This window comes from Passer domesticus, chromosome 28 (assembly GCF_036417665.1).
Source record: "Passer domesticus isolate bPasDom1 chromosome 28, bPasDom1.hap1, whole genome shotgun sequence".
NCBI classification, from domain to species: Eukaryota; Metazoa; Chordata; class Aves; order Passeriformes; family Passeridae; genus Passer; species Passer domesticus.
Genome location: NC_087501.1, coordinates 1352251 through 1380214, shown reverse-complemented (window position 1 = coordinate 1380214; position 27964 = coordinate 1352251). Strand labels below are relative to the sequence as shown.

The 27964-nt window shown below is 62.3% G+C and overlaps 1 protein-coding gene across 3 annotated transcripts; it reads left to right on the top strand.

Annotated features, from left to right (window-relative positions):
* Nucleotides 1-1325: 1325 nt before the first annotated feature.
* TET3 (tet methylcytosine dioxygenase 3) lies at nucleotides 1326-26782 on the top strand. Of its 3 annotated transcripts, none has more exons than XM_064400197.1 (10): nucleotides 1326-1456; nucleotides 15702-17925; nucleotides 20209-20299; nucleotides 20593-20686; nucleotides 21084-21292; nucleotides 21903-22053; nucleotides 22426-22515; nucleotides 22608-22745; nucleotides 23084-23420; nucleotides 23738-26782. In XM_064400197.1, exons 2-10 carry the CDS (start codon nucleotides 15747-15749, stop codon nucleotides 25471-25473), a joined length of 5025 nt encoding a protein of 1674 aa, XP_064256267.1. In that variant the 5' UTR covers nucleotides 1326-1456; nucleotides 15702-15746; the 3' UTR covers nucleotides 25474-26782. The 3 variants fall into 3 exon arrangements, with proteins under 3 accessions (XP_064256267.1, XP_064256266.1, XP_064256265.1); XM_064400196.1 differs by lacking the exon at nucleotides 1326-1456 and adding an exon at nucleotides 4790-4954; XM_064400195.1 differs by lacking the exon at nucleotides 1326-1456 and adding an exon at nucleotides 5784-6077.
* Nucleotides 26783-27964: the final 1182 nt, after the last annotated feature.

The window sequence follows — 27964 nt, the reverse complement described above, 5'->3', positions numbered from 1 at the left end:
GGGTTTTGGGATTTGGGGGGCTGTGGAACAGGATATGGGGTAAGGAATGGGGGAATCTGGGCTAGGGGGGATTTGGGGGATTTGTGGGGTGGGATATGGGGGAATCTGGGGCAGGGTAGGTGGATTTTTGGGGCTGTGGAACACGATGTGGGTGGGGCAGGGGGGCACAGGAGCCCCCCCGGGATGTTCCCCAGTGCCCCTACAGTAACACAGAGCGAGACCCGCGCAGACCCCGCTGCCGACCCCACAAAATCCCCCAGCACCACCAGGGGACTCGCAGGGACGGCCCCACAAACCCCACGGGGTCACCCAACGCCCCCCGCCCCGCAACAGCCTCCCACAAACAGCCCGGCACGGCTGGGCTCAGCGACCCCACAGCAACGGAACCCCACTCAGCGCCCACCCCCCCTTGCTCCCCGTTACCCCCGAGCCCCCGGGATCGCCCCCTCCCCATTATCCCCGCTCCCCCCGTTACTCCCGAGGTTTTCCCCGTTCCCCCCGGGGCTCTCCCCATCCCCGTTCCCCCCGAGGTTCTCCCGTTCCCCCCGTTCCCCCCGGGGCTCGCCCCCTCCCCATTATCCCAGTTCCCCCCGAGCCCCCTGTGATTCTCCCACCCCTCTTTCTCCCCGTTCCCTCAGGGGTTCTCCCCCTCCCCATTATCCCCATTATCCCCGTTCCCCCCGGGGGTCCCCCCCTCCCTGTTCCTCCCGTTCCCCCCGGGGTTCCCCCCTGTCGGTGCCCCCGTTCCCCCCGGGGCTCGCCCCCTCCCCATTATCCCCGTTCCCCCGGGGTTCTCCCGTTCCCCCCGGGCTCTCCCCTGCCGGTTCCCCCCGGGGTCCCCCCTCCCATTCCCCGGTTCCCCGCGAGGGCCCGGAGCCCCCGTTCCCCCCGGGGCTCGCCCCCTCCCCATTATCCCCATTATCCCAGTTCTCCCCGTTCCCCCCGTGATTCTCCCACCCCTCTTTCTCCCCATTTCCCCCGTTCCCCCGGGGTTCTCCCCTTTCTCCCGGTTCCCCCGGGCTCTCCCCTGCCGGTTTCCCCCCGGGGTCCCCCCTCCCGTTCCCCATTACCCCGCGAGGGCCCGGAGCCCCCGTTCCCCCCGGGATTCTCCCACCCCCCATTCCCCCCGTTCCCCCCGTTCCCCCGGGGTTCTCCCGTTCCCCCCCGGGCTCTCCCCTCCCGGTCCCCCGGCTCTCCCCCCCTGCCGGTTCCCGGTTACCCCGCGCGGGCCCGGAGCCCCCCGTGCTGCCGGCGGGTCCCCCCGAGCGGGCGCTGCAGAACAAAGGAGCTGCAGAGCGGCGGCGGCGGCAGCGGCGTGCGGCGGCTCCGCGGCTCCCCCCGGGGCACCGGCGACACCCCCGGGGTCCCCGCCGCCCCCCGCCGCCGGCAGCGCGCCCGGCCCCGCCGGACCCCTCGGGACACAGCGGGCGAACCCCTGCTTTGGGTGGTTTTGCCGGTAAATCCATTTTTTTTGGTGGAAATTCGGGGGTTTGGGGGAGGCGGAAAGTTGCCGGCTGAAGTTGGGAAGTTGCGCGGAGTTGAGGTTGGGGGGGGGGGGGGGGGGGAAGGAGGAAAAAAAAGGGGGGGAAAAAATAGGAAAGAGAGAAAAGGAAAACGGGGGTGGAAGAAAGGAGGGGTGGGATTGAAGGCGGCGAGGCAGCACCCCGGTTTTTGGGGGGGGTGTGGGGCGGGAGGGGTGGGGAGACAGCGGGGCCGCCCCCCCCCCGAGCTGGGGATTAAAACTCGGGGTGACCCGCGGCTCTGTCCCCCAGAAAGCGGCGGTGTCCCCGCGCCGGGGGTCGCGGTGACCCCGCCATGTCGCTGTCGCCGGGCCGGGGGCTCGGGCAGCCCGGGCCAGCCGCCCCCCCCGGCCGGGGGGAGCCCCCAAATGTGACGCTGCCCCCCCCCCCCCGGGATGGAGACGGAGAGGCTCGGCAGGGAGGTGAGCGACCCCCGGCTCCCCCGAGCCCCCCGTCGTGCCCGCTTTTTGGGGGGATTTGTGACCCCTTTGTCACGGCCGCGCCGCTCGGAGGGGGCTGGGGGGGTGGGCAGGGAAAGCCCCCCCCTCGGTGGTTGGGTTTGTGGGGTTTTTTTTAAGGGTATTTCCGTGGGAAATGGGACTTTCTGCTGCCTTAAAGGCCACTTGGGTGCCTTAAACACACCCCCAAAAAAATAAAAAAATAAAAATTTCAGCTCGTCCCCGGGGCATCCCCAAAGCAGCGCCGCGGGACGGGCGGAACAAAACCCAACTTTGAGCCGAATTCCCGGGGATTTCTCCCAAAACGCTGCCCGGGGGCCCCCCAAAAACGAGGGGGTGCCAAGGGAGGGGAAGGCAGCGCCGTGCCCGGGGTGGAACCGCGATTTCACATTTTGTGCCCACGCAAAAAATAAAAAAGGGGGAGAGCTGCTCCAGCTGGGGGTCCCCACCCGGGAGGGACAAACATCTGCCCGGGAGGGACAAACGTCTGCCCGGCGTTGATCTCGCTGCTTTTCCCCCTCTAAAAACCCCAAATCCGGTGCTGCTTTGCGCTTTTTTTTGGGCGCTTTTGAGGTGAATCGCGGGGTTTTTCCCTCGTGGGAGGCTGGCACGGGTTGGCACGGATCTTGGCACGGACCTTGGCACGGGTGGCTCGGCGGGGCAGGGCGAGGACTTTGCCCTTGCTGCAAGAACCCGAAACCCCAGCGTTTGTTCGTCCGCGGCGCTTTTCCAGGCGGATTTTTGGGGGAAAAAGAGGATTTTTTGGGACGTTCCCTTGGTGCCGGTGGCCCGGGCCGGGCGTGCCGCGGTTCCCACGGCCCGGAGTCTCTCCCAGCACCAGTCCCACCAGTTTCACCAGTTCCTCCGGCTCGGGCAGCCCCGCTGCGGCTCCTCTGTCCCCCCGGGGCTCATTTCCAGCTTTTTCCCCATCCCGAGGGAGGAAGAGGAGGAGGAGGGTGGCACAGGGCGAGGCTGAGCTCTCAGACCCTCTCCTGCCTTCCCGGGGTGGCTTTCCCGCTCATTTGCATAACTAATCAGCGTCTTGGGAAGCCGCTCGTTAGCGCGGGCCGAGGGGAGGATGCTCCGGGCCGACCCCTTCAGCTCCGGGGAGCAAATCCTAAATAAAACCCCACAGAAAACCCCATTCCCAGCAGGGACGGGCACACCACGGCCCCAAAACCACCGGGGATGGGATGAGGGGCAGCTCAAGAGCATTCCCGGTGTTGGGAATTCCCGTTCATCCCCCAAACGAGATCCCCTAAATGAGTTTGGGTGATAAATCCTAAATAAACCCCACAGAAATCCCCATTCCCAGCAGGAACCAGCCCTGGACTTGGGTTAATCCAAGCTTATCCAAGCCTAGACTCAAGTTTATCCAAGCCTGGACTCAGGTTTATCTAAACCTGGACTCGGGTTAATCCAAGCCTTGACTCGGGTTTATCCAAACCTGGATTTGGATTTGGATTTATCCAAGCCTGGACTCAGGTTTATCCAAGCCTGGTCTCGGGTTAATCCAAACCTGGACTTGGGTTAATCCAGCTCTTGACTTGGGTTTATCTAAGCCTGGACTGAGATTTATCCAAGCCTGGACTCAGGTTTATCCAAGCCAAATGACCAATGTTCCCCAATTAACGCACCCAAATTAACAATTAATGATGTTCTCGGGGGTTTAATGGCAGGAGGATATTGGGGTTGGGTGTAAAGAGCTTTTTTGGGGCTGCCCCGGCTGCGTTTGGGGTTTTTGGCTGCTCCCACCCCTGCCGCAGTTCCCTGGGGGACAGTGACACAAAGAGCGTGGTTTGGGGGTCCCGTGACCCCATTTTGGGGTTGGGGATCGCGTGGCTGTGTCCTTGTCCGCGTCCCCCTTGTGTGCCACCTGCACCTCCCTCGTGTCCCCACATCCCCTTGTGTCCCCCGCCGTGTCCCCTTCATGTCCTCCCGTGTCCCCCTCATGTCCCCTCTGTGTCCCCTCTCATGTCCCCCCTCATGTCCATCCCCCTGTCCCCTTCATGTTCCCCCTCATGTCCCCCCGTGTCCCCTCTGTGTCCCCTCTCATGTCCCTTCTCATGTCCTCTCATATCCCACTCATGTCCCCCCATGTCCCCCTCATGTCCTTCTCGTGTCCCCTCTCATGTCCCCTTCATGTTCCCCCTCATGTCCCCCCGTGTCCCCTCTGTGTCCCCTCTCATGTCCCTTCTCATGTCCTCTCATATCCCACTCATGTCCCCCCATGTCCCCCTCATGTCCCTCTCGTGTCCCCTCTCATGTCCCCTTCATGTTCCCCCTCATGTCCCCCCGTGTCCCCTCTGTGTCCGCTCTCATGTCCCTTCTCATGTCCCCCCAATGTCCCTTCTCATGTCCCCTCTCATGTCCCCCTCATGTCCCCCCATGTCCTCCTCATGTCCCTCTCATGTCCCCCCTCATGTCCTCTCTGTGTCCCCTCTCATGTCCCCTCTCATGTCCCCTCCGTGTCCCCATCGTGTCCCCTCTCATGTCCCCCTCTGTGTCCCCTTCATGTCCTCTCATGTCCCACTCATGCCCACCCCCGTGTCCCCTCTCATGTCCCCCTCCTATGTCCCCTCTCTTGTCCCCTCTCATGTCCCCCTGGTGTCCCCCACATCCCCCCGCGTCCCCCCCCGCGTCCCCCTCATGGCCCGCTCCTGCGCAGCGCAGGGAGCGGGCGGGCGGTGCCACTGCGTGGGGGAAAGGGGGGGGGGCTGCGCGTGGGGGGGGAAAGGAGGAGGAGGAGGAAGAAGAAGGAGGAGGAAGGAGGAGGAGGAGGAAGGAGGGGAGAAGAAGAGGAGGAGGAGGAGGAGAGGGGGGGGAGCAGGGATGCGGCGCTCGTTCCCCCCCCCGGCTGCAGCGGGGCGGCGGTGAGGGAGCGCGGAGGAGAGGGAGACAAGATGGCTTCCTCCTGAGGGCCGGAGCCGTGCGGGGCCGGCGGGGGCTGCGGGGCAGCGCGGGGGCAGCGGCGAGGTAAGCGCACCCCTTCCCCGCTCCAAAACACTCCCCTTCCACCCCCCCAAATCCCCCCAAAAAACCCCAATCTCTCCTTGGGCTTGCGGGGCGGTGCGGGGGAGGTTAAAGACCCCCCCCCCCCCCGCGGTGCTGGCGGCCCCGCGGGGCCGAGAGGACAAAGCGGCGGGGCCTGGGGAGGGCCCCGCGCCCCCGCCCCCGATTTGGGGCTGTTTTCCTTCTTTTATCCCTTTAATTTCCCTCCAGCATCGCTTCGTGGTGGGGGGGGGGGGGGAAGGTGGGGGTGGCGGATAGGGGCGGGAGGGCGATAAAGGTGCACCCCCCCCCCCCCCATTCTCGCCCCCCCATATCGCTATTCCCCCGTGTGCTTTTTCTCCTTTATTAACCATTATTTCCATCAACCCCTCCCGGCCGTGCCCCGAAATGTGCTGAGCTCAGAGGTGCGGCGGGGGGGGGGGGGGGGGTGATGCGAACAAGGGCGATGAGGCTCCCCGCCGTGACGTCACCGTGACGTCACCCGCGCCGGTGGCAGCTGTCATCCCTCGCCGTGACGAAGTCCCCGGGTCCGGCGCGGGCACCCCCCGCTTCCCGTCACGGTGGTGGGCAGAAAAACCAGCTGCTCCTGCTCAGGGGGGTCCCACCCACCCGCCCAGGCGGTGATTTTGGTTATCCCGGCACTTCGCTTGTCCCACATCCCCAGCGGGTGCTGGTGGCTCCAGGGGACGTCGCCGAGGTCAGCGTTGCCAAAAACCGGAGTTGGGAGCCGGCGGTGAGCGGCTTTTTTGGCAGCACGTGCTTTCGGCAGGGGACGGGGATGCTGCTTGGCATCTCGCGGCCGGCGCGTGCGCCCGCCAACGCCGGAGCTGCCTCCGGATGCCGTGCAAAAAAAAAAACCAAAAAAAAAAACCCCAAAAATCAGAAATCCTCGCTAGAGCCGCCGGCAGGTGCCGGGGCGGTGGGATGCGGTGAGCCCCGAGGTTGCATCATGCTGGGAAGGGCTGGGCAGAGTCCTCCAGGTTGTTGTGGTGGCCCCATAAAGGAGCCCCGCTCTTGGCCTTTGGCTCCTCGTTAGCCGGGACGAGGTTTGTTTTTCGGGTTGCCCGACATGGACTCTTTCTGGAAGGTAATTAAGGGGGCAAGGTGGCTCTGGTGGGGCCCCTAGCGTTCTGGCCTGTCCTTTGAGGGGCTTTGCTGGCCCAGCTGGGAATGGGGATGGCAAAGTGGTGGCACGATGGCTCAGGGACATGTGGTTGTGCTTCGGGTCTGTGTCCCAAAAAGGCCTTGCTGGGGTGTCCCTGGTGCTGGCACACTGGGGGTGAGCTGTCCCCATGGCACTGGGGTCCCCACTCCTTGTCCCCATGGCGCCAGGGTCCTTGGTCGTGGTTCTGCATGTGCTGCAGTCCCCAGTCCTTGTCCCCATGGCATCAAAGACCCCAATCCCCTTCCTGCACACGCTGCAGTCCCCAGTTCTTGTCCTCCTGGGGTCCCTGGTGCCCTCTCTGTGTGTGCTGGGGTGCCTGCTCCCTCTCTCCGTGCCTTTGGGATATTCAGACTCCTTCCTGCACGTTCCAGTGTTCCCATTCCCGGATCCCCGGTTCCCATCCGTGTGACATGGGCGTGCTCCGTCCCCGGCCCGTGTGTGCCAGGGTGCCCTGTCCCCGTGGCAGTGTGTGTCCCTGTCCCCACAGCCCTGGGGCTCCCTGTGGGAATCTCCCAGTCCCTATTCGTGCTGCATCCCTGGTTCCCTGTTTGTGTGTGCCAGTGTCCCCATCCCTATGGCAGCGGTGTCCCTTGTCCCCCTCCTGTGCACGCTTGGCTCCCTGCTCCTGCAGCTGGCATTCCTGATCCCTTCCCTGCCTGTGCAGGGTCCCTTGTCCCCATTCCCGTTACCCTGGGGTCCCTTCCCTGCATGGACAGGGCTCCCTTGTCCCCATCCCCATCCCCCTGGGGTCCCTTCCTGGTGTGCTGGGCTCCCTTGTTCCTGTGACATTGGGGTCCTCGGTCCCAGCACGTGCCAGCTGTCCCTGTGGCACTGGGGTCCCCATTCCCTGTCCCTGCCGTGTCCCTCTCTCCGTGTGTGCTCAGGGTGTCCCCTCAAGGGGCCAGCACCAAACCCAGCGTCCCTGTCCCCTCGCTGTCCCCACTGTGCACGAGGGAGATGCCCCCAGACCCCCCTGGGGACACCCCCTGCTCCCTCCCGTGCCAGCGCTTTCATCTCGCTGCTGTCAGCTCTGTGTAGAAGGGTGCCAGACCGTTTCTGGGGATGAAAGAGCTTTTTTTATTTATCCCCCGCTCCCCGGGCCGGCGTCCAAGGGGAGATGCAATGAAACGGGAAGAGGCTGGAGGTGAAACAGCTGCGATGGGCCCCGTCCCCGCTGCACATCTGCCCGCCACACCTCTGCCAGCCCTGCACGCCCGGCTCAGCCCTCTGCTCCTCTGTCCCCGGGCCAAAATCCCCTTTTCCTGGGCTGGGATTGGCAGGGCTGTCGGAGGGAGCCGGGGACAATGCAGCGTGTTTGTTTGCTACAGCTAAAATGGCAGTTCTTAAGGGGAGAAAAAGAGAGCGAGAGCCAAGTGCTTCTGCACATCCAGTCGCCGCATCTTTTGATTAAATGAGATTTTGCTGTCGAAGGGGGGAGCTGGGGACCACGAGCTCCTGAGCCTGCAGTTCCCATCGCAGCCAAACGAGGGGAAAAAAAAACCTGAACCACCCTGAGCCCTGAAAATGCTGTTAAAAAAAAAGAAATTGATTTTGGAGCAAGTTGTAAATGCTGCAGTTGTCAGCCATGGGGTGGCCGGAGGGTTTGTCACCTCAGGGCTGGTGGCACTGTCTGCTCTGCTTCTCAGGCTGGCTGGAAAGGATGGAGAAACATCCCAGGAGCTGGGATGGGGCAGGAAATGTGGGGCAGGATGAGCGAGGGGCTCCAGAGGTGGGGCAGATGAGTGAGGGGCTCCAGAGGTGGGGCAGGATGAGTGAGGGGCTCCAGAGGTGGGGCAGATGAGTGAGGGGCTCCAGAGGTGGGGCAGGACGAGTGAGGGGCTCCAGAGGTGGGGCAGGATGAGTGAGGGGCTCCAGAGGTGAGGCAGGACGAGTGAGGGGCTCCAGAGGTGAGGCAGATGAGTGAGGGGCTCCAGAGCTGGGGCAGGATGAGTGAGGGGCTCCAAAGGAACCCACTGGTGTTGCAATTAAAGCCTCTGCACTTGAGGCCATTTTGAAGCCACTGCAGTTAAAGCTCAGGCGCCTAAACCCGCACCAATTAACGCCGTTGCAATTAAAGGCCCGGCACTTAATTAACCCCCTGGCTGCACCAGTCCTGGTGGCAGTGCCGGCTTCTCCCAGCTGTGCCGTAAACCTCCCTGGTTGGGATGGTTGGTGTGGGAGCACGCTGGGAGCAGCCTGTGCCAGCTTGGGAGCACTGGGAGTGCACTGGGAGCATCCTATCTGCCCTCTGGATTGCCCTCGGGATCACGTTGGGATCACCCTGGGAGCACGCCTGCCCTCTGGATCACACTGGGATCCCACTGGGACAGCACTGGGATCCCACTGGGATCACACCTGCCCTTGGATCTCCCTGCTCCCCCTGGATCCCACTGGGATCCCACTGGGATCCCACTGGGATCACGCCTGCCCCTGGATCTCCCTGGGATCCCACTGGGATCCCACTGGGATCACGCCTGCCCCTGGATCTCTCTGCTCCCCCTGGATCCCACTGGGATCACACTGGGATCGCACTGGGATCACGCCACCTGCCCTTGGATCTTCCTGATCCCCCCTGGATCCCACTGGGATCCCACTGGGACCACGCCTGCCCCTGGATCTCCCTGGGATCCCACTGGGATCCCACTGGGATCACGCCTGCCCCTGGATCCCACTGGGATCCCACTGGGACCACGCCTGCCCCTGGATCCCTCTGGGATCCCACTGGGATCTCACTGGGATCACGCCTGCCCCTGGATCTCCCTGGGATCCCACTGGGATCCCACTGGGATCACGCCTGCCCCTGGATCTCCCCGCCTCCCCGAGGCTGGCGGGCCGAGCACGCTGCCTGCCCGCACATGGCTTTTTTTAGGTTTACAAACACCACGGCCCCGTGCACGCGCCGCTTCCCCCTCCTTCCTTCCCCGTGAGTCATCAGCCCCGGCTCCGGCGTTCCCCCGTGCTGCTGCTGACCCCAGCAAGGTGGGGGAAAAGAGGCAAAACCACATTTCATTTTGCCGCTCTTTCACCGTTTGGCGTCTTCCCCCCCTTGGTGCTGCTGACCCCAGCGAGGGGGGGAAAAGAAAAAAAAAAGGCAAAACCAGATTTCATTTTGCTGTCCTTTCACCGTTCCCGTTTCCTCTTTTGGCGAGCAGGATGGGGAGGGCGAGGGTGGCTGCCATCCCACCGTGGGTGGTCTGCGGTGAGGTGTTTTTGGCGAGGACCACGGCGTGGTCGGAGGGTGGGAAGGGTTGGAACGTCACCGGCTGCCCCGGCGTCCTCACCCTTTGCTGGTCGTGTTTCTGTGGCGTCGTGTTTGCGGCGACGCCGATCGCTGCGGTTCTGGGGATGGCTGAGAAGGAGCTGCCGAGACCCCAAAATGTTGGCAGGAGACTCCTGGGGGCCCGGCAGTGGAGATGCCAAACCCCCGCGCTGAGCTCATGGCTGAGGTGGCCCCGGTGACTCAGCAGAGCCCGCGCTGACTCAGCGGCCCCAGCCCCCGGGAGCCGCCGCGATAGCGGGAGAGCTTGAAATTTTTGGGTAGAAAAAGGGATTTCTTTGTACAGCGTGCTGCACTTTGCTGGTGCCGTGCTGCCAACACATTTTTCCTCCCCGTGCGCCTTCCTCCAGCTTGGGGAAAGGGATTTCATCTGAAGGGGCAGCGTCTCCTGCCTGCCAGAGATGCTGTTCCCCACGGGGAGCGGGCCGTGGCGGCGAAACCAGCTGCGGGTTTGGCAGGGGAGGCGTTTTCCCGGCTGCCAGGCGGGGCAGGGCCCGGCTCCCACTCATCTCCCGGCTCCTGCCCGCCGGCCGTCGCGCCAGCGACCTGCCCGTGCTTGCCAGGTGGGAGGGCGGCGGCACACGTGGTTCTCCTCCTCCTCCTCTTCCTCCTCCTCCTCTGCCGAAGGTCGGGCTGTGCGTGGTGTGAGGAGCCCCAGGGAGGGGGGGCACGGCAGCATCCCCCAGGTATGACAGCATGGGGATGACCTGGAGGGGAGGTGAGCACCCATGGGTGCAGGCTGGCACATCCCTGACTTGCACCTGGGGACAAGGAGGGTGCAGGGATTCCTTCTCTGTTCCAAGCCTTGGAAACCGGGGTGCAGTTTGGTCAGTGTGGCTGTGGGAAACCTTTCCTCCTCACTCATCCAAATCTGGCTTTTCCCCCTGATTTCACCAAAGGGATTGGAGGGATGGGAATGCCCCCACGGGGGGCTGGAGGGGCTGGGAGGGGACGGAGCCTTGTCCTGTGGGGAATACTGTGAAATTGGGCTGGAGTGGGATGGGAAGTGCAGCTGGACCAGGTGGCAGGTGAGGAGAGCCCTCAGGCCTTCCCCACACAGCTCGTGTGCTTCCACTTCCTTCCCATGTCTGTCCTCATCCTTCCCTGTCCCTGCCTCCTTCCTCCTATCCCCCTTCCCATTCTTTCCCTTGTTTCCCTTCCTCCCCATCCCCATCTTCCTTTTCTATCCCCCCTTCCCCTCCTTGCCCGTCCCCTTTCTCCCATTCCTTTTTCCCCTTCCTTCCCTTTTTCACCTTTCTCCCCATTTCTCTTCATTCCCTTCATTCCCCATCCCCTTCTTTCCCTTCTCCTTCCCCTTTCCTTCCTCCTTCATCTCCTTCCTCTCATCTCCTTCCTCTTTGCCTTCATCTCCTGCCCCATATTCTCCTTGCACTTCCCTCTTCCTCTTTCCCTTCCTGTGCCTCCTCCCCTTCCCCTTTCCCTTCTCCCTTCCTTTCCCCTGCTCTCCATCCCTGCTTTCCCTTCCCCGGCTCGGAGCAGGCACGGTGGTTCAGCCTTGCCGAGCCAGCCCCGCTGCCAATCTGGGAGCCGGCACGAGGGCAGCCAGCTGTGTTTAAGGAAAAAACCGCTTCGAGAAACAAAAATAGTCCCGTGGGGTGGTTTTCATTTTTTTCCCCTCCTTTTTTTTCCCTTTTCAAGAGCTCGGCTCCTGGCCGGGGCCGGCAGCTGTGCCGTGCCAAGCCTTCCCCCGTGCCCGCGCCAGCTGGCGGCTCCCGGCTGGGCTCGGCGCCGCGCTGGGAGGGCACAGAGTGCTGGGAGCACCCGCCGTGGCTCCCCAAAAGCTGCTCTGCTGGGAGCGGCCGCTGGGAGCATCCCCGAGTGCCCCTGTGCCGGGTGTCCTGCTCCGAGTGTCCCTTCTCCGTGTCCCTGCTCTGTGCTCCTGCTCCGAGTTTTCCTGCCCTGAGTGTCCCTTCTTTGAATGTCCCTGCCCCAAGTGTCCTGACCCCAATCATCTTCACCCCGAGCATCCCCCCCCAAACATTCCAACCCTAAGCATTCCTGCCTCGAACATCCCCTTGCTGAGCATTCCTGACCCCAAAATCCTCACCCCAAACACCCCAACCCCAAGCATCCCCACTCTTGAGCATTCCTTCCATTCCCCAGCCATCCTGACCCCGAACATCCCCACCTCAAACATCCCTTCCAAAAGGGAAAACACTTTTCCTGGAGGAAACGAGGTCGTTGGAGGTGGGAACAAATCTTTTTTTCCACCTTGAAAAAAACCCTCCATCTCCCTCAGAAGCCCCTGGTACTGGTGGGATGGGGAGTGGGACTATACCACATTCCAGCTGGTCATACCCCTAAAGGAGGAGGAAAAGGGGGTGCAGTGGTGGCTGTGTGGGAAGGGCCGTGCCCATGGGGGTCTCCAGAAGCGCTCCTGGGACTGGAGCAGAGCAGAGCCGTGCTTCCCGTGGGGAAATCAGCTCAGCTCCCTCGGCTACTCCGGCTTTTCTCGGGGCTAAACGAGGACAGGAGCGGCTCAGCCGGGGTCAGCCAGGGCCACGGAACAGCTCGGGAAGCAGGGCGGGAGAGGGGCGGGACCGCGGCGGGCACCCCGGCGGGCCGGGGGGGACCCCGGGGGGACCCCGGGCTCTCCCTGCCCTCGCTCGGCACTCCGCCTTCCCACATTTCCTTGAATTCCCCTTCTCAGGGGTGACAAGTTGGATTGAGGTCACCTGCTCCTCTGCGGCCTGCCTCCTGCTTCTCCTTTCCCTTCATCTCCTTCCCCTCATCGCCTTCCTCTTTGCCTTAATCTCCTTCCCCACGTTCTCCTTCCACCCCCCTGTTCTCCTTCCTCTGCCTCCTCCCCTTCCTCCTCCTCCTGTCCGGTGTGATCCCAGCAGCGTTCCCGTCCCTGGCACAGCCCTGGGGTTGTTATTGTCGTGTCTGCAGCGCTCAGGGCTTCCCCCGGCCGTGCCCCAAAGCCACCATCCCAACGGAGGAGGATCCCCGGGGTGGGTGCCAGAGGAGGAAAACCACAATCCGAGCGCCGGGGCTGGCCGGGCTCCACCGCAGCGGGGCCGGCAGCCAAAGCTCCTCTTGGCCGGCCCGTGCCGCCGGCTGGCAGCGGCTCCCGCTGACCTCCGGGCCGTGCCCTCGCTGCAGCCCTGGCTCACGGTGTCCCCAGAGCCACCCCGGTGCCCCCAGAGCCACCCGGGTGTCCTCAGAGCCACCCCAGAGCCACCCCAGTGTCCCCAGAGCCACCCCAGTGTCCCCAGAGCCACCCCGGTGTCCTCAGAGCCACCCCGGTGCCCCCAGAGCCACCCAGGTGCCCCCAGAGCCACCCCGGTGCCGGTGAAAGGGCTCAGCATTGCCACCGAGCTTCCTCTGCCCCCAGATTCTCCACTTTTATTCAAATCGTGTGGTTTTTGCATGGGATGGCACCAGGCTGTGTGTGTGCTCCGTTCTCTGCGGCGCCTGACCCGTTTTGCTCCTGCCAAGGGGTTTGACAAACTTTGACAAACGCCGCGCGCACGTACGGACCGGCGGACGGACAGACAGACGGACAGAAGGAGGAGAAGGAGGGATGGATGGATGGATGGATGGATGGATGGATGGATGGATGGATGGATGGTGGATGGATGGATGCATCCATCATCCATCCATCATCCCTCCATCCATCCATCCATCCATCCATCCATCCATCCATCCATCCATCCATCCATCCATCCATCCATCCCTCCTTCTCCTCCTTCTGTCCGTCTGTCTGTCCGTCCGCCGGTCCGTACGTGCGCGCGGCGCCGGCGCTCATGGCTCCCGCAGCTGCTCTGGCGGGGGGCGGGGAGGGCCGGGGCTCCCGGGGCCCCGCTCGCTCTTTCCTGCCCCGCACGGTGCCGGTGCCGCCTCCCGGCCCTGCCCCCGTAAGTGCCGCCGGGCCGGAGGCGTCCCGGGCCCGCCCCGAGCCCCGCAGCCGCGTCCCGGGCCCCGCAGCCGCGCTCGCCGCGTCCGAGCGGCTCCGGGCTGTTCCCAGGGAGCGCAGCCCAGGCTGGAACCGCTCCAAGCCGGGCTCAGCCTGTGTGTGCTTGACTTTTTTTTTTTTTTTCCCTCTCTCTTCCTTCTGTTTAAGGCATTTAAACTGGGGGGGATTTAAAGAGGGAGGGAAAACGGATTGTTTTTTTAAAGTTGTTGTGCTCACGGGGATTTTTTTCCCCTTTTGTAGCGCCCGGAGGATGCAGAGGGGGATGTGCAGGAGCAGCCGGGTTAACCCCGACCATATCGCTTGGTTTTCTCTTTATTTTAATTTATTTCCTCGCCTCCCCAGCTTTTATCCTTTCTCGGGGTGAATGGAAGGAGGTCCGGGAGCTTTGGGCAGGCAGAACTTTTTCCGAGGAAAATAAGCTGAGGGCGGAGGAATTGGTGCCAAGGCAGCGAGGGGAGATTGCTGCGGGGAGTGCCTGGGGATGGGGAGGGAGGATCGATTTTTGGGGAGAAGCTGCGGGGTCTTAACATCCCCCAGCCAGCAGGGCCAGGATCAAAAGGAGCTGGATGGGACAGCCAGGAAAAAATTTGGTTTTTAATGTATATATAGGTATATGTGTGTGTGAAGTTTTCCCTCCACTGAACTGGGGAAGGTTGTGGCTTTCGGGTTAACCCTTTAGGAGCAGCGGGGGATGTTTGCTCCTTCCCTCAGTTCACACGATGAACTATTTTCCTGCATTCCCAGCCCGGTTCCCTAACCCAGTTTACGGGCTGGAGCAGCCCAAGGTGCCTCCCTGGCCCTGCGGCTCATTTCTGGGGCTTCCCCTGCCCTTTTCCCAGCAGGTTCTCCCCTGGGCAAACCCTTGGGGCCGCTCCCCACGCGGAGCAGAACAGGTTTGTGTCATTTCCCTGGGCTGGCGAGCCTTGGGGCACCGGGTGTCCCCGCAGCCCCTGAGAGGGGGAGCTCGGGGCGGTTATCTCCCCTTTGGCTGGGCAGGAGGAGGAGGAGGAAGGACGGGCGAGGCCGTTCCCTGCTGGGTTTGCAAAGGAGAGCGGAGGCGTGCTGTCCCCACCCTGCCCGGCTGCGCTTTCTCCCCGGACCTGCCGGACCGGTCCCGTCTCCCCCAAGGCACCGGAGCCCCTCTGAACACCCTCAGAAAACATCACGGGGTGATGCCGGCACTGTGCTGCCCTGGGGGATTTCTGCGCGGGGGAAAAGGGGTTTTTTTTGGAAAGAGTCGTGCTGGGAGTGGTTCCTGCGAGGTTTCGCCGGAGTCAGCAGCCGTTCTTATCTCTGCAGCGTTCGTTCTTATCTCTGCAGCGTGGCTCTGCTCACGCTCTCACCGCCAAGGGTGAAGGACTCTGCGCCGAAGCCGTGGTGCCTGAAAGGTTAAAGGAGCCACACAGGGACACTTTGAGCACCCAGAGCCATAACTTTGTATTTAACTCTGTATTTAACTCTGTATTTAACTCTGTATTTCGGCTCTCCCCAATCTGAGCTGCGGATCCTTCCCACGGGCTGCTGGCGGCCCCGTCCAGGGGCAGGAAGCTCTGCCCACAGCCTCTGCTTGCTTTGGCATGGTTTTTCCAGTGAACTCTGCTGTATTTTTAGCTTGCCGGAAGCTCCCCGTGCTTATCAGCAAACGGCTCGATGCGCTGCCAGCACCGAAATCCCCAGTGCCGAGGTGGGACAGCAGCACAGAGACCCCCTCCATCCCTGGCAGACCCCCTTGGAGGGTCTTACCCAGTGCTGGGCTCCCCTGGTGCCACCAGCCGGCGCTGGCGCGGCCGGGTGTGTTTGGTGTGTGTGTTGATACAGACGCCGGGTTATTTGAGGTGAAACAGCCCCTGGCACCGGCGTGGCCAACTCGGCGGCTTCCTGCCGTGCCGCGGCCCCCGGCGAAGGACGGCTGCTCCCGGCCGGGATGTTCGCTCCTGGCACGGCTCCAAAACCCCCCTCTCCTCCTTGTGCTGCTTCCTTCAGTGCGGGCAAACCGTGCCACCGCAGCCAGGGACACCCTGCCTGTCCCACCGCGTGCGTGGCGCCCTGGGCGGGTGGTGGAAATCCCAAACGGTCCCGTGAGTGATTTCGAAAGCGGGCGGCGGGGTGGGGACGTGGGTGGCACGGTGGAAAGTGGCTGTCCTCCCAGCCAAGCCGGGCAGAACCCGCGTGGCTTTGCCGGTGGCACTTCCTCGCGTGGCTCATCTGCGTCTTCATCCCCCCGGTCACAAAATGAGATGGGGAAAGGGGAACTAAAGAAAACAGAAGGGAAGAATTAGGGTTGGGGCACGTGGAGATGCTCATGTCTCTTCTCTGTCCCTCCTCACAGACAGGTTCGGCGGGCAGCGCGGTTGATGGACCCAGCAGAAGCCAAATGGAAGAAGGGCCAATTAATTATGTGGAAGAAAGGCGGCTGAAGGAGGGCAGCGGGCTCAGCCTGGTGAATGGGGGCCGGCCGGAGGCGGGGGGTACCGTGCTGATGGAGCCCAGCGGGTGGTCGCCGGGCCAGCCGCCCACCACTGGCAAAGTCCACCTGGAAGACGTCCGGAACCTGGTGGCCTTCTCCGCGGTGGCCGAAGCCGTTTCCTCGTACCGGCTCCCTCCGCCGGGCTCGCCGTCGCTGCTCTACGAGAAGTTCGACTCGGAGATGAGCCGGGGCGGGCTGGGCACGGCGGACGGGGTGCCCCGAGGAGAGGACCTGCACGCCCTCAAGGCCGCCCTGGCGTTGGCCAAGCACGGTGTGAAGCCCCCCAACTGCAACTGCGACGGCCCCGAGTGCCCCGACTACCTGGAATGGCTGGAGCAGAAGATCAAGACGGCTCTTGGAGAAGAGCTGGCGTCACCTCGTCCCCGCGCCGCCGCCATCCCCCCGCCTCCTCCCCCTGAAGGTGCTATCGACCCCCAGCCGGTGCCTGAGGCTGCCGAGCCGTGCCCTCCCGACGGCCTCCCCTTTTCCCAGAGCGCGTTGACCATCGCCAAGGAGAAGAACATCAGCCTGCAGACCGCCATAGCCATCGAAGCCCTGACGCAGCTGTCGGCCGCCCTGCCCCAGCCCGCGGGCGATGGGCAGCCCCCGCTGCCGCCGCCCGCCGCCGTCCCCTTCGGCCCCGGCCCCCTCGGCCCGCCGGGGGCCGCGTGGCAGCGAGGGGACGAGCCCCGGTACCCGCCCGAGCCGGGAGCAGCACCTGAGCCATTTTTCGGCGCGGCACCTCCGCGGGGGAACTTCGCGGCCCCGTGGGGGCTGGAGGCCGAGGGGGCAGCGGGGGCTGGAGACCCCATGGCCGAGCTGGAGCAGCTGCTGGGGAATGCTGACGACTACATCAAGGCGGCTTTCAAGAGACCCGAAGCGACGGCCGGCAAAGTGACAGCTCCCAAAACAGAGCCCCCCGAGCGAGCACCCAGCAAAGAAGCACCGGGCGGCCCCCGCGTGCCAGCACCGCAGGAGCCTGACCTGCACAAGAAGACACAGCTGGTCCTGCAGCAGCATCTCCACCACAAGCGCAGCCTCTTCCTCGAGCAAAGCCTGGCGGCGGCGGCACCAACACCCCCGGACCGGCCGAGCGGCTGGTGGGCTCCCGGCGCCCCCGCCGCGCCCCCCAAGCCCTTGGAAAAGCAGCCCAAAGAGAAGAAGAAGAAAACGCCGCCCGAAAAGCCCCCGCCGGCCAAACCTCTCCGCAAGCAAGTGCAGATCAAGAAGGCCAAGCAGAAGGACTCGCAGCCGCTCTTCCCTCCCCTCTGGCAGATCAGCCTGGAGGGGTTTCGGGCGCCCGCCGAGCCCCCCGCCGAACCCCCCGCCGAAGAGATGCAAACGGAGCCGCCGCCGCCGCCGGCCTTCCCGCACCAGCCTCTTGCACTACCCCAGCCCGCCGCATGCCCCCCGCCACCAAACCCCCCGGACGGCGTCCCCCCGGCTCCCGACTCTCAGGAAAGGGGTGCCCCCGGGGGGGGCCCCCACATTCACTCGGCGCCGGCGGGCTCAACTGGCTCGGAGGAAGCTGCCCCGCCGCCGGCCAGCTCGGCTCCCATCATGGTGGATGACAAGTTGGAAGAGCTCATCCGACAATTTGAAGCCGAGTTTGGGGAGAATTTCAACCTGCCGCCCCCCGAGACGCCTGCCCCGCTCGCCGCCGGGGCTGCCGAGCTGCCGGGGGGGCCAGCACCAGCCCCGCAAGGGTCCCCCACCGCGGCCAGCACCGCGGCCACCGCCGCCCCGGCTCCCGGCAGCGCTCCCCAAGCCGGACCCAAAAGCGTCTCTCCAGGGAAGGGGCCGCTGTCAGAGCCACCCTTCACTGCCCGCTCCCCCAAACAGATCAAAATCGAGTCTTCTGGTGCTATCACCGTGGTGTCTACCACGTGTTTTTACTCTGAGGAAAGCCAAAACCCAGACGTGGACGACGTCGACAGAACGCCCACCAAGGACGAGGTGCCGCTGACGCCCACCCTGAGCGGCTTCTTGGAGTCTCCGCTGAAATACCTGGACACGCCGACCAAAAGCCTCCTGGACACCCCTGCCAAGAGGGCACAGGCGGAATTCCCCACCTGTGACTGCGTTGGTGAGCCAGCAGCCGAGCTGGGGAGGGTGGCAGAGGTGGCTGTGCAGGGTGGGGTTGACTTGGGAAGGTAACGGAAGGATGGCATCAGCAAAGCCCCGATTTGTGGGGAGGAAAGGCCCTCACGTGGTGAAACCCTGGTGCTGTGGAGCTCCCTTTTGCTTTCTCTTCTCCTCTCTTGTTTTTAAGGTTGGATGGAAATGGCTGTGTCACCACGGGGGTGGCACTGGTGTCACTGGCTGGGCTGGGGCTGGGGGTTGGATGAGCAGCAAAACCAAAGAGCTCTTGGGTTTTTCTCCTATTTAACCTTAACCAGCTGAATCCCCTGAATCCATGGTGCTCCCAGTGTCCATACCCACCTAAACTCCCTCTCACCTGCTTATTTCTGCTGTTTTCAGCCAAATTAGCTGGTTCAGGGTGCTTTGAGTAACCCAGACTTTGGTTTGATGCTTGTGCTTATCACTGGAGAAATACTTGCTGCTGGGATGCTGCCTTGTTCACTGGCCAGTCCCACCAGGGTGCCTTGAAAAATCACCAAACTCTTGGATTTGTGTGTTTTTTTGTGGTTATTTTGGCATTTGTTAGACTTTGCAGCAAGTGCTAGAGAATTCCTGCCCAGTCCTTCCAGTCCACCTCCATCCGAGCGTGGGGAGCTGGATATTCCCTCCCCAAAATTTAGAGTGGACATGTGTGCTGGCCTGGGAGCAGCAGGGTGAGGATTTGGGGGCATCCAGCTGGAAAAACAACCCCCCCAGTGCTGGGAGGGGATGCCCTGGGCTAAGCACAGGCTGCACTTTATCAGTGGGGCTTGTGATTTTTTATTTATTTGTTCGTGAATGGCAGCAGGAATGAGCCCAAACTCCATGGAGAGGAGGGAAAGCTTTCCTGAAGCCACTCAAACCCATCCTCAGAGTTTGCCAGGAAAAGATTTGTTTAGGGGCTGTGAGAGGGGGGATTCCCCCCCTTGCCCTTCTCTGTTTTCTCAAGGAAAAGCTGTGGAAGAAAGAAATGCAGCAGGAGAGGGCTCGGTGCTTTATTGGGCGCGGGAGCTGTTGGAGGCTGTAACAAAATGAGCTTTTTCCAAGCATCCCATATTGATCCCTGTCTGGACAGCTGCAGCCCAGCTGAGCCTGGCTTTCTCCTCAGCCTGGCTCGCGGCCAGCTGGACATGATGGGAATGAAAATCAGGGTGGTGAGAGCAGAGGGATGCAAAGACAAACCAGCCCTGGCCGTGGTGCAGGCCACATCCCAGCTGGTGGTTTTGGAGCATCCCCGTGTGCTGGGGCTGCTTGGGGCATCCATCACTTCCCACCCCGGCTCCTTCATGCCCTGAAAGCCCCTGGGGGTTTGCTGTGTGCAGGGCTGTGTCCCAGTGTCCTTCTCCTGCAGCCCCAGGATCCTCCTCTTGATGCCCCAGGATCCTCCTGCAGCTCCAGCATCCAACTCCTGTAGCTCCAGGATCCTTTCCTTGCAGCCCCTGGATCCTCTCCTTGCAACCCCCAAGATCCTCCTGTAGTCCAAATCCTTCTCCCATAGCCCAAACCCTTTTCCTGTAGCCTGAATTCTTCTCCCATAGCCTAAATCCTTCTCCCACAGCCCAAACCCTTCTCCCACAGCCCAAACCCTTCTCCCACAGCCCAAACCCTTCTCCCACAGCCCAAACCCTTTTCCCACAGCCCAAACCCTTCTCCCACAGCCCAAACCCTTCTCCCACAGCCCAAATCCTTCCCCTGCAGCCCAAACCCTTCCCCATGCAGCAGCTCTTTCCTGGCACGGGCTCAGCCAGCTCAGGGCATCCCGTGAGCACCCCCAAATCCTCTGGGAAAGCCTAAAGCAGGCTGGAAGAGCTTCCTGCTCCCAAAATCATCCCATGATGGCAGCATCCAGCTGGGCTGGTGCCCGTGAGAGGTCCTGGACAGGAACCTTGGGTGGGAGCAGGGTGAGGAGGGGGTTTGGGATCTGAATCTCCCACCCAGCAGAGCTGCAGCGGTCAGACCAGATTCCCTGGATGGAGCTGTGGTCAGTGCCAGGCTGCTTCCAAGGGCTGTGGCTCCTCAGGGGGTTTTGGGTCCCAAAAAGGGGTGGATATCAATGGGTGAGGGTTCTCCAGCAGCGTTTCAGTGCTGGCAGGATCCTCCAGAGCAGGGAATGAGGAGCTGCTGTTAACAAACCCTTGATTTTTGGTGCAGAACTGCTCGGTTTGAGGGGATTTGAGTGTTTGGAATCCTTCAGGGCAGCTGGCCAGGGTGCAAACCCCAAATCTCTGTTCCCCTCCTGTCTCTGCAGAGCAAATCGTGGAGAAGGATGAGGGGCCCTATTACACCCACCTGGGCTCGGGGCCCACCGTGGCCTCCATCCGGGAGCTCATGGAGGAGAGGTGAGAGCCCCTCACGGGGCTGGGGTCCTGTCAGGGGAGTGGGGAGAGTGACTGGGGTCCTGTCAGGGGAGTGGGGAGAGTGGCTGGGGTCCTGTCAGGGGAGTGGGAACTTGGGAGAGTGACTGGGGTCCTGTTGAGAGGAGTGCTTGAGAGGGTGCGTGGGGTCCTGTCAGGGGAGTGGGGATTTGTGAGGGTGCCTGGGGGCTCCTGAGGGTGCCTGGGGGCTCCTGAGGGGCCCGTGAAGGTGAGTGGGACTGTGTGTGGCTGTGGGGCTGACGGCTGTGCCCCGGCAGGTACGGTGAGAAGGGCAAGGCCATCCGCATCGAGAAGGTCATCTACACGGGCAAGGAGGGCAAGAGCTCCCGGGGCTGCCCCATCGCCAAGTGGGTGAGTGCCTCTCGTCCCCGGGCTTGTCCCCTCTGTGCCTGGCCACCAGCAGGTCCCTGTGGTGAGGGATCATCTCCCACCCAGCAGAACCCAGTGGGAGCTGTAGGGAGCAGGGTGAGGAGGATGAGGAGGGGGTTTGGAGTCTGAATCTCCCACCCAGCAGAGCTGCAGCTCCACCATGGCCAGGGGAGGGATGCTGGATTTATGGCTAGAAGGAATTGAAGGAACCTCACTCACATCCACCCCCAGGGAAACCCCTTGGGGCTCCCCACACCCGGCACCAGGGAATGGTGTGTCCAGTGCCAGCAGCTCCTTCTGGCACAGCCAGCTCAGGGCACCCCAGGACTTGTGGGACTCCCCATCCCATGAGGTCTGACCCGGCCCCTCTGGTTCGCAGGTGATCCGCAGACACAACCAGGAGGAGAAGCTGCTGTGCCTGGTGCGGCACCGCGCCGGCCACCACTGCCAGAACGCCGTCATCATCATCCTCATCCTGGCCTGGGAGGGCATCCCCCGCACACTGGGGGACACGCTCTACCAGGAGCTCACCGACACCCTCACCAAGTACGGCAACCCCACCAGCCGCCGCTGCGGCCTCAACGACGAGTGAGTCCCACCGGCAGCGCCCCGGGTGGGGAGGCAGGGTGGGAACGGGTACAGGATGTGGGGTACGGGATATGGGGTATGGGAATGGGGTACAGGATATGGGGTACGGGAACGGGTACAGGATATGGGGCATGGGATGTGGGGTACAGGAACGGGTACGGAATATGGGGTACGGGAACGGCGTACGGGAGATGAGGTACAGGAATGGAGTGTAGGAATGGGGTATGGGGTATGGAGTACAGGATATGGAGTACAACATACAGGGTGTGGGAAGGGGGTATGGGAAAGAGATGTGGGTATGGGGTGTGGAAATGAGGTACAGGAATGGGGTATAGGAATGTGGTGTGGGATATGGGGTGCAGGAACGGGGTGTGGGAAGGAGATGTGGGAACAGGATACGGGGTACGGGATATGGAGTGTGGAAACAGGGTACGGGAATGGGGTACAGGAGCAGGGTATGGGATGTGGGAATAGGGTAGGGGAATTAGGTATGGGAACGGGGTACGGGAACAGGGCGTGGGAATGGGATGCGGGGCTCCCTCCCGTTCCCAGAGCTGCCGTCACCGCGCGGCACCGGCGGCTGACGCTCCCACCCCATGTCCCCACCCAGCCGGACCTGCGCGTGCCAAGGCAAGGACCCCAACACCTGCGGAGCTTCCTTCTCCTTCGGCTGCTCCTGGAGCATGTACTTCAACGGCTGCAAATACGCCCGCAGCAAAACTCCCCGCAAGTTCAGGCTGGTGGGAGACAACCCCAAAGAGGTGGGTGATGGAGGTGGAGCGGGGCAGCGCCGCCGGGGTAGTGGTTTGGAGCTCCTTTCCTGTCAGGACTCTGAAAATAGGATTCCTTGTGGGGTTTTTTATGGGCGAGAGATGAGGAAAGGAAAGGTGGCACGAATGCCATTCTCTGTAGAAATCCCAGAAGACAGAGAGGCTGGAGCTTGAACGGCCAAATCCTCACGAGGAATTTAAACCACATGCTTCGTGCCGTGGTGGATATCGTGGCAAGGGTTGGTGCCGTGGTGGATATCGTGGCAAGGGTTGGCTGCTGTGTGGTGTCTGTGGGCTCTGTCCCCAATTCCATCCCTGCTGCCAAAACCCCTCGGTAACATCCTCCTCTTTTCCCTTCCACAGGAAGAGCTGCTCCGGAGAAGCTTTCAGGACTTGGCCACCGAGGTTGCTCCGCTTTACAAGAGGCTGGCGCCGCAAGCCTACCAAAACCAGGTCCTGCTCACCCCAGCCCTTGGCACACAGCTGGAGTGGGTGTGGGGTGGTGCTGTTGGGGGATTTTGGGTAACCAGCTCCTCCTTCCACAGGTCACCAATGAGGATGTAGCCATCGACTGCCGGCTGGGCTTGAAGGAGGGGAGGCCGTTCTCGGGGGTGACGGCGTGCATGGACTTCTGTGCTCATGCTCACAAGGACCAGCACAACCTCTACAACGGCTGCACCGTGGTAAGCAGGCACCTGGCAGGGCTTTTCGGGGTGCTCCCCCCTAATTTGGGGTGCTCCTTTTTGAGAGGCTCCATCCCCAGTCCCACCCTCGTGACTCCAGGTGTTTGGTGTGGGCGCACCTCACATGAGCTGCTCAGGTCTAACAGGGACCAGCATCTCCTTTTGTCCAACCCAAACCCCATGGGAGGTTTCCAAATACCAGCTGGGGACCAGAGCAGGCTGGGGGGATGCCAGGCTGGTGTGGCTTCACATCAGTGTGGGGAAGAAGTGTGAGGTTTGGCTCGTCCAGCACGGGCCACATCCACCAGCATCCCACTGACAGCACGTGCTCTGGCCAGGTCTGCACGCTGACGAAGGAAGACAATCGTGTGGTGGGGAAAATTCCTGAAGATGAGCAGCTGCACGTCCTCCCCCTCTACAAGATGTCCAGCACAGATGAGTTTGGCAGTGAGGAGAACCAAAACGCCAAGGTGGGCAGCGGGGCCATCCAGGTGCTCACGTCCTTCCCCCGCGAGGTCCGCAAGCTGCCCGAGCCCGCCAAGTCCTGCCGGCAGCGGCAGCTGGAGGCCAGGAGAGCTGCTGCCGAGAGGAAGAAGCTGCAGAAAGAGAAGCTGATGACACCAGAGAAGATCAAGCAGGAAGCGCTGGAGCTCCCCACGCTCCAGCCAAATGCAGGTAACGGGGGCAGAGGTGAGGTCCTGCCACCCCGAGCCGCCCGGAAAGCGCGTGAGGGGGTGGGGGTGTGGCTGGGGATGTTTTTGGGCCGCTGTGTTGTGGTGCTGGATGGCATCTCTGTGCCACCTGGGTTTTCACGAAGGTGCGAATCGATGTCGGTGCGCCAGCTGATGGCAGGTGATGCCAGCCTCTGCAGCAGGCTGGCAAACCTATCACCATGGGATTTCTGAGTCTGGCCAACTGTTTTGGGGTCCTGGTTCCCCTCCGGTGGCTCCCTCGGCCGGCAGGTCACGGGGGCTGTGTGTGCTGTCCCACAGGTATGGCGTTGAAAGGCGGGATAGCCCCGCAGCCGCTGAAACCTTCCATCAAGGTGGAACCCCAGAGCCATTACAACGCCTTCAAGTACAACGGCAACGCCGTGGTGGAGAGCTACTCGGTGCTGGGCAGCTGCCGGCCCTCCGACCCGTACAGCATGAACAGTGTTTACTCTTACCATTCCTACTATGCACAGCCCAATCTGCCTTCCGTGAACGGGTTTCACTCCAAGTTCGCGCTTCCCTCCTTCGGGTATTACGGCTTTTCCAGCAACCACGTGTTCCCCTCGCAGTTTCTCAATTACGGGGCGCCCGAGAGGAGCGGGAGCAGCTGGGTCAGCAACGGCTACGAGAAGAAGCCCGACGTCTCGGCGCTGCAGGAGAACCTCAACCACAGCTACGGGAACACCAATTTCCCCGAGCCCATCCCGCACAGCGTGCGGAGCAAAAACCATCACCAGCGCACCTACGAGCGAGCCAACCGCTACGCCAGCCAGCAGAAAGCGGCGGCGGCAGCGCCCGGGGCGCACAGGACTAGCTCGGGCTCGGAGGAGGCACCGGCGTTTGCACAGAACTGTTTTGGCAGCAGGCCCATCAAGCAGGAGCCCCCCGACCCCCCGCCTGCCATCGAGCCCCTTCCCAGCGCTGCGGCCGTGCCCGGCGCTGGTTTAACGCTGCCGGCCGTCCCCGCGCACGGCACAGCGCCGGAGCAGCGGTGGAGCCCCTTCAAGGCTCCCCAGGGCACGGCTTCCCCCGAGAGGACTAGCACGGCTGAGGGCTCGTGGAGCGCGCTGGCGCCGGGCTCGGGCGGGCGGGAGAAGCTGAGCGCCTTCGATGCCGCCGTGCGCTTGCCGCCGCCGGAGAAGCAGTGGTCCAACGTCCTGGCTGGAGAGACGGCGGCGGCGGCGCACGGCTCGGGCTTGCTGCCGAAATCGTGGAGCCCCTGCAAGCTGGGGGAGACGGCGCTGGCGGGCACGGGCACCCCGGGCCTGCTGGGGTCGCTGGGGTTCAGCTCGGCTCTGCCAGGGCTCCCCGGCTTCCCCGAGGAGCCGTGGGGCTCCGTGAAGGTGGAGGAGCGGAGGACACCGGCACCCAGCCCGGGGCTGGCGGAGAAGCCGTGGGAGGCAGCGGCGGGTGAGAAGGGGGCGGCAGGGCCCCGCCAGGAGAAGCCGTGGGACCCCTTTGGCCTGGAGGAGGATCTGCCGGAGAAGGCGGTGAAGGAGGAAGAGGAAGAGGAGGAGGAAGAGGAGGAGGAAGAGGAAGAGGAGTGGTCGGACAGTGAGCACAACTTCCTGGACGAGAACATCGGCGGCGTGGCCGTGGCGCCCGCCCACGGCTCCATCCTCATCGAGTGTGCCCGCCGCGAGCTGCACGCCACCACCCCGCTGAAGAAACCCAACCGCTGCCACCCCACCCGCATCTCCCTCGTCTTCTACCAACACAAGAACTTGAACCAGCCCAACCACGGCCTGGCACTGTGGGAGGCCAAGGTGAAGCAGCTGGCGGAGCGGGCTCGGGCCCGGCAGGAGGAGGCGGCGCGTCTGGGGCTGCCGCCGGACGCCAAAGCCTTTGCCAAGAAGCGCAAGTGGGGCGGCGCGTTGGCGACCGAGGCGCCCAGCAAGGAGAGGAGGGACTCAGTCCCCACGCGGCAGGCGGTGGCAATCCCCACCAACTCCGCCATCACTGTGTCCTCCTACGCCTACACCAAGGTGACGGGCCCCTACAGCCGCTGGATCTGAGACCGAGGCGACCGCCATGGCCCCATCTTACCTCAACCCTCGGCAGCGCCGCGGCCCGGCGTTGCTTCGTGGTGCTTTCTCCTCGGGCGCGGGGGAGAAGAAAACAAAAGTAAATAGACGAAACCGAAGCGAAACACAACAACCACAAAAAACAAAAAAAAAAATCCAACCCATAGGAAACGAACCCAACGCGTGTGCTTGGGAGCAGCGGAGCCGGCGCGGGCTCACGCCGTCGGAGAGCTGCGCCCGGCGAGGAGTTGGCAAAGCAAGCAAAACTTGGGTGAAAAACCCAAGAGGAACGATGCTGTTTGATGATTTTAGGTAATCTCATATTTATATCTCCATGTTTTTTAATCTAGCCTCGGATGAATTTCCTAGCGTCCTTTCGCAAGGAGAGGTTTTTAATTCCACTTCAAATGGCCTGTTTGTTGGATTTGATTTTATTTTATTTTTTACTCCGATGACAACGACGAAGCCGATCTTCGAAAGAGAAGCCAACGTTGAGAAACCACCCTAATCATGAATCCAAACCAACTTGAACACCAAACCAGCTCAAAGGCAAGAGGTGACTCCCTCCAGCTCCGCCGCGTGGGGGCTGCTGGGACCGTGTGCTTTACTGTCAGCTGGACACGCTGAACATCCAATTATTTTTATTCCAAGGACCTAAAAATACCAATTTTGCAGCTCGAGGAGACCTTTCTCACAGCAACGGGAGCCCGCGAGCGAGCGGGCCGTCCCGGGATGGCGCATCTCCGCCCGGCTCTCGCCTCTGGCGGGATCGGCTCTGCCGCCGCGGAGCAAAGCCGGCGTCTCTCCTGGCGCCGGAGACCTCAGGACACGTCCGGGCTGGGGAACGCCGCTGCCGGGGGGCCACGCTCGGGCTCGGACTTGGGGCTCCTTTGCCCACGGCCTCCGGGGCGAGCGGCAGCGGCGGCGTCTCCGTAGGAGCCGACGGGACAAAAACAGAAGAAAAAAAAAGAAAAAAAAATTACAAAAAACAGGAAAAAAAACCACAAACCAACCCCAAACTGTGAATAGCGAGTGTTGCTCTCTGTACATCACTGTTGCTAAAGTCTGGTGCTTTCCGTCTCTGGGGGACTTTCTCCGTGCAATCGGCTCCGGGAAGAGCGAATCCCAAGACTTGGCTGGCCAAAACCCCGCCGGGTCCGCCTTCCCCGCCGGTGCCGGCGAGCCGCGGCAGCGCCGCCGGGGCTCGGTGCTCTTTTCTCTCCCCGGGTGCCATCCCTCCTTCCTACGGATCACCGTTCTTCCCTCAAAACAAACAAACAAAAAAAAAACAAAACAAAAACCCCAACCCAACCAACAACCCAGCAACGACGACAACCGCGTGGTGCTTTTCGAACACTCTCAGTCGAGGCTTCCCGCCCGGCACCGGGACGGGCGCGGCGCGGCCGAGCTGCCCCCGGCAGCGCGGCGTGGCCGGAGCCGGCGTCCCCGGCCGGGGTCGTTGCTTTTGCACTTTGAGGTGCCTTTTGGAGAGCCAGCGAGGCAGCGCCGACGCCGTCGCCGTGCGGGATCACCTCGTGTTTACCGTCACCCTCCTCCCCCCTCGCGCACGGGCACGGATCAGCAGGATCTCGGTAAAACAGCCTGAACATTGACGTGGTCTGATTTTAAACCTGTAAATAGGGAAAGAAATTTTTTTAAAAGCACTTTCACCTAGATTTAAAAACAAAACAAAACAAAAAAAAAAGAATGAAAGCGAAACTTAAAAAAAGCAAACAACTCCCCTCTTTCCTCTCCCCCCACTCCCCCCCAACTTGAAGCAGTATGTTTTAAACAAGATTATCGTGGGAGAACTGTAAATACTGGCAGAATATTTAACATGCTTTGTCCGTCCTTCATCATTAATGATTTTTTTTTTGTTTTTTTTGTTTTCTGTTCGTTTTTTAACCGTAATCTGTAAAGTCGCGTATATTTGACAAGGAAACTCAACGAGCTATTCCCGCTTTTCTTAGAAATACCCAATAGCATATCAGGATTGTAAGAGTCAGACTTTAGGGACGCCGGCGGGCGACGCCGGGGACCCGCCGCGGTTCGGAACGCGGAGCGGGGACGATGCGGGGCCGGGTTCGGGTGCCGGCCCCGCTGGTGTCGCCCGGGCTCTCTGGCTGGCGTGACGGTGACGGGGGTGCCTTGGAGGAGAAGGAGCGCTGGCAGAAGGCGATGGTCCGTGTAACCTGTCTAAGTCCTGCTTCCTCAGAGGTTTTTCGGTGCAGGGAGGGGTCGGTCGGCGCGGCGGGTTCGGCCCGGGAGAGCGGGGAGCTGCCGGCGCCGCGGGTCGGGGAGCGAGAACTGCTGCAGTCTCAACGTTTTTACACTACATCAACTTTGTCTAACCTACCTCAACTCTCAGTCATTACGAATTCGCACGCTTCAGACTTCTACACAAACTCGAAATCTATGCACAGCTCTTTACCCCTTGCTGCTGAGAGGCTGTTTCCAAGCAAAATCTTTTCCCTTTCCCCGT

Bases quoted from the DNA above. Each gene is read 5' to 3' on its own strand.
- TET3 (XM_064400195.1), top strand. The intron at 21,293-21,902 runs GTGAGTCCCACC...GTCCCCACCCAG, and splicing joins CGCTGCGGCCTCAACGACGA to CCGGACCTGCGCGTGCCAAG. The intron at 22,516-22,607 runs GTCCTGCTCACC...CTCCTTCCACAG, and splicing joins CGCAAGCCTACCAAAACCAG to GTCACCAATGAGGATGTAGC.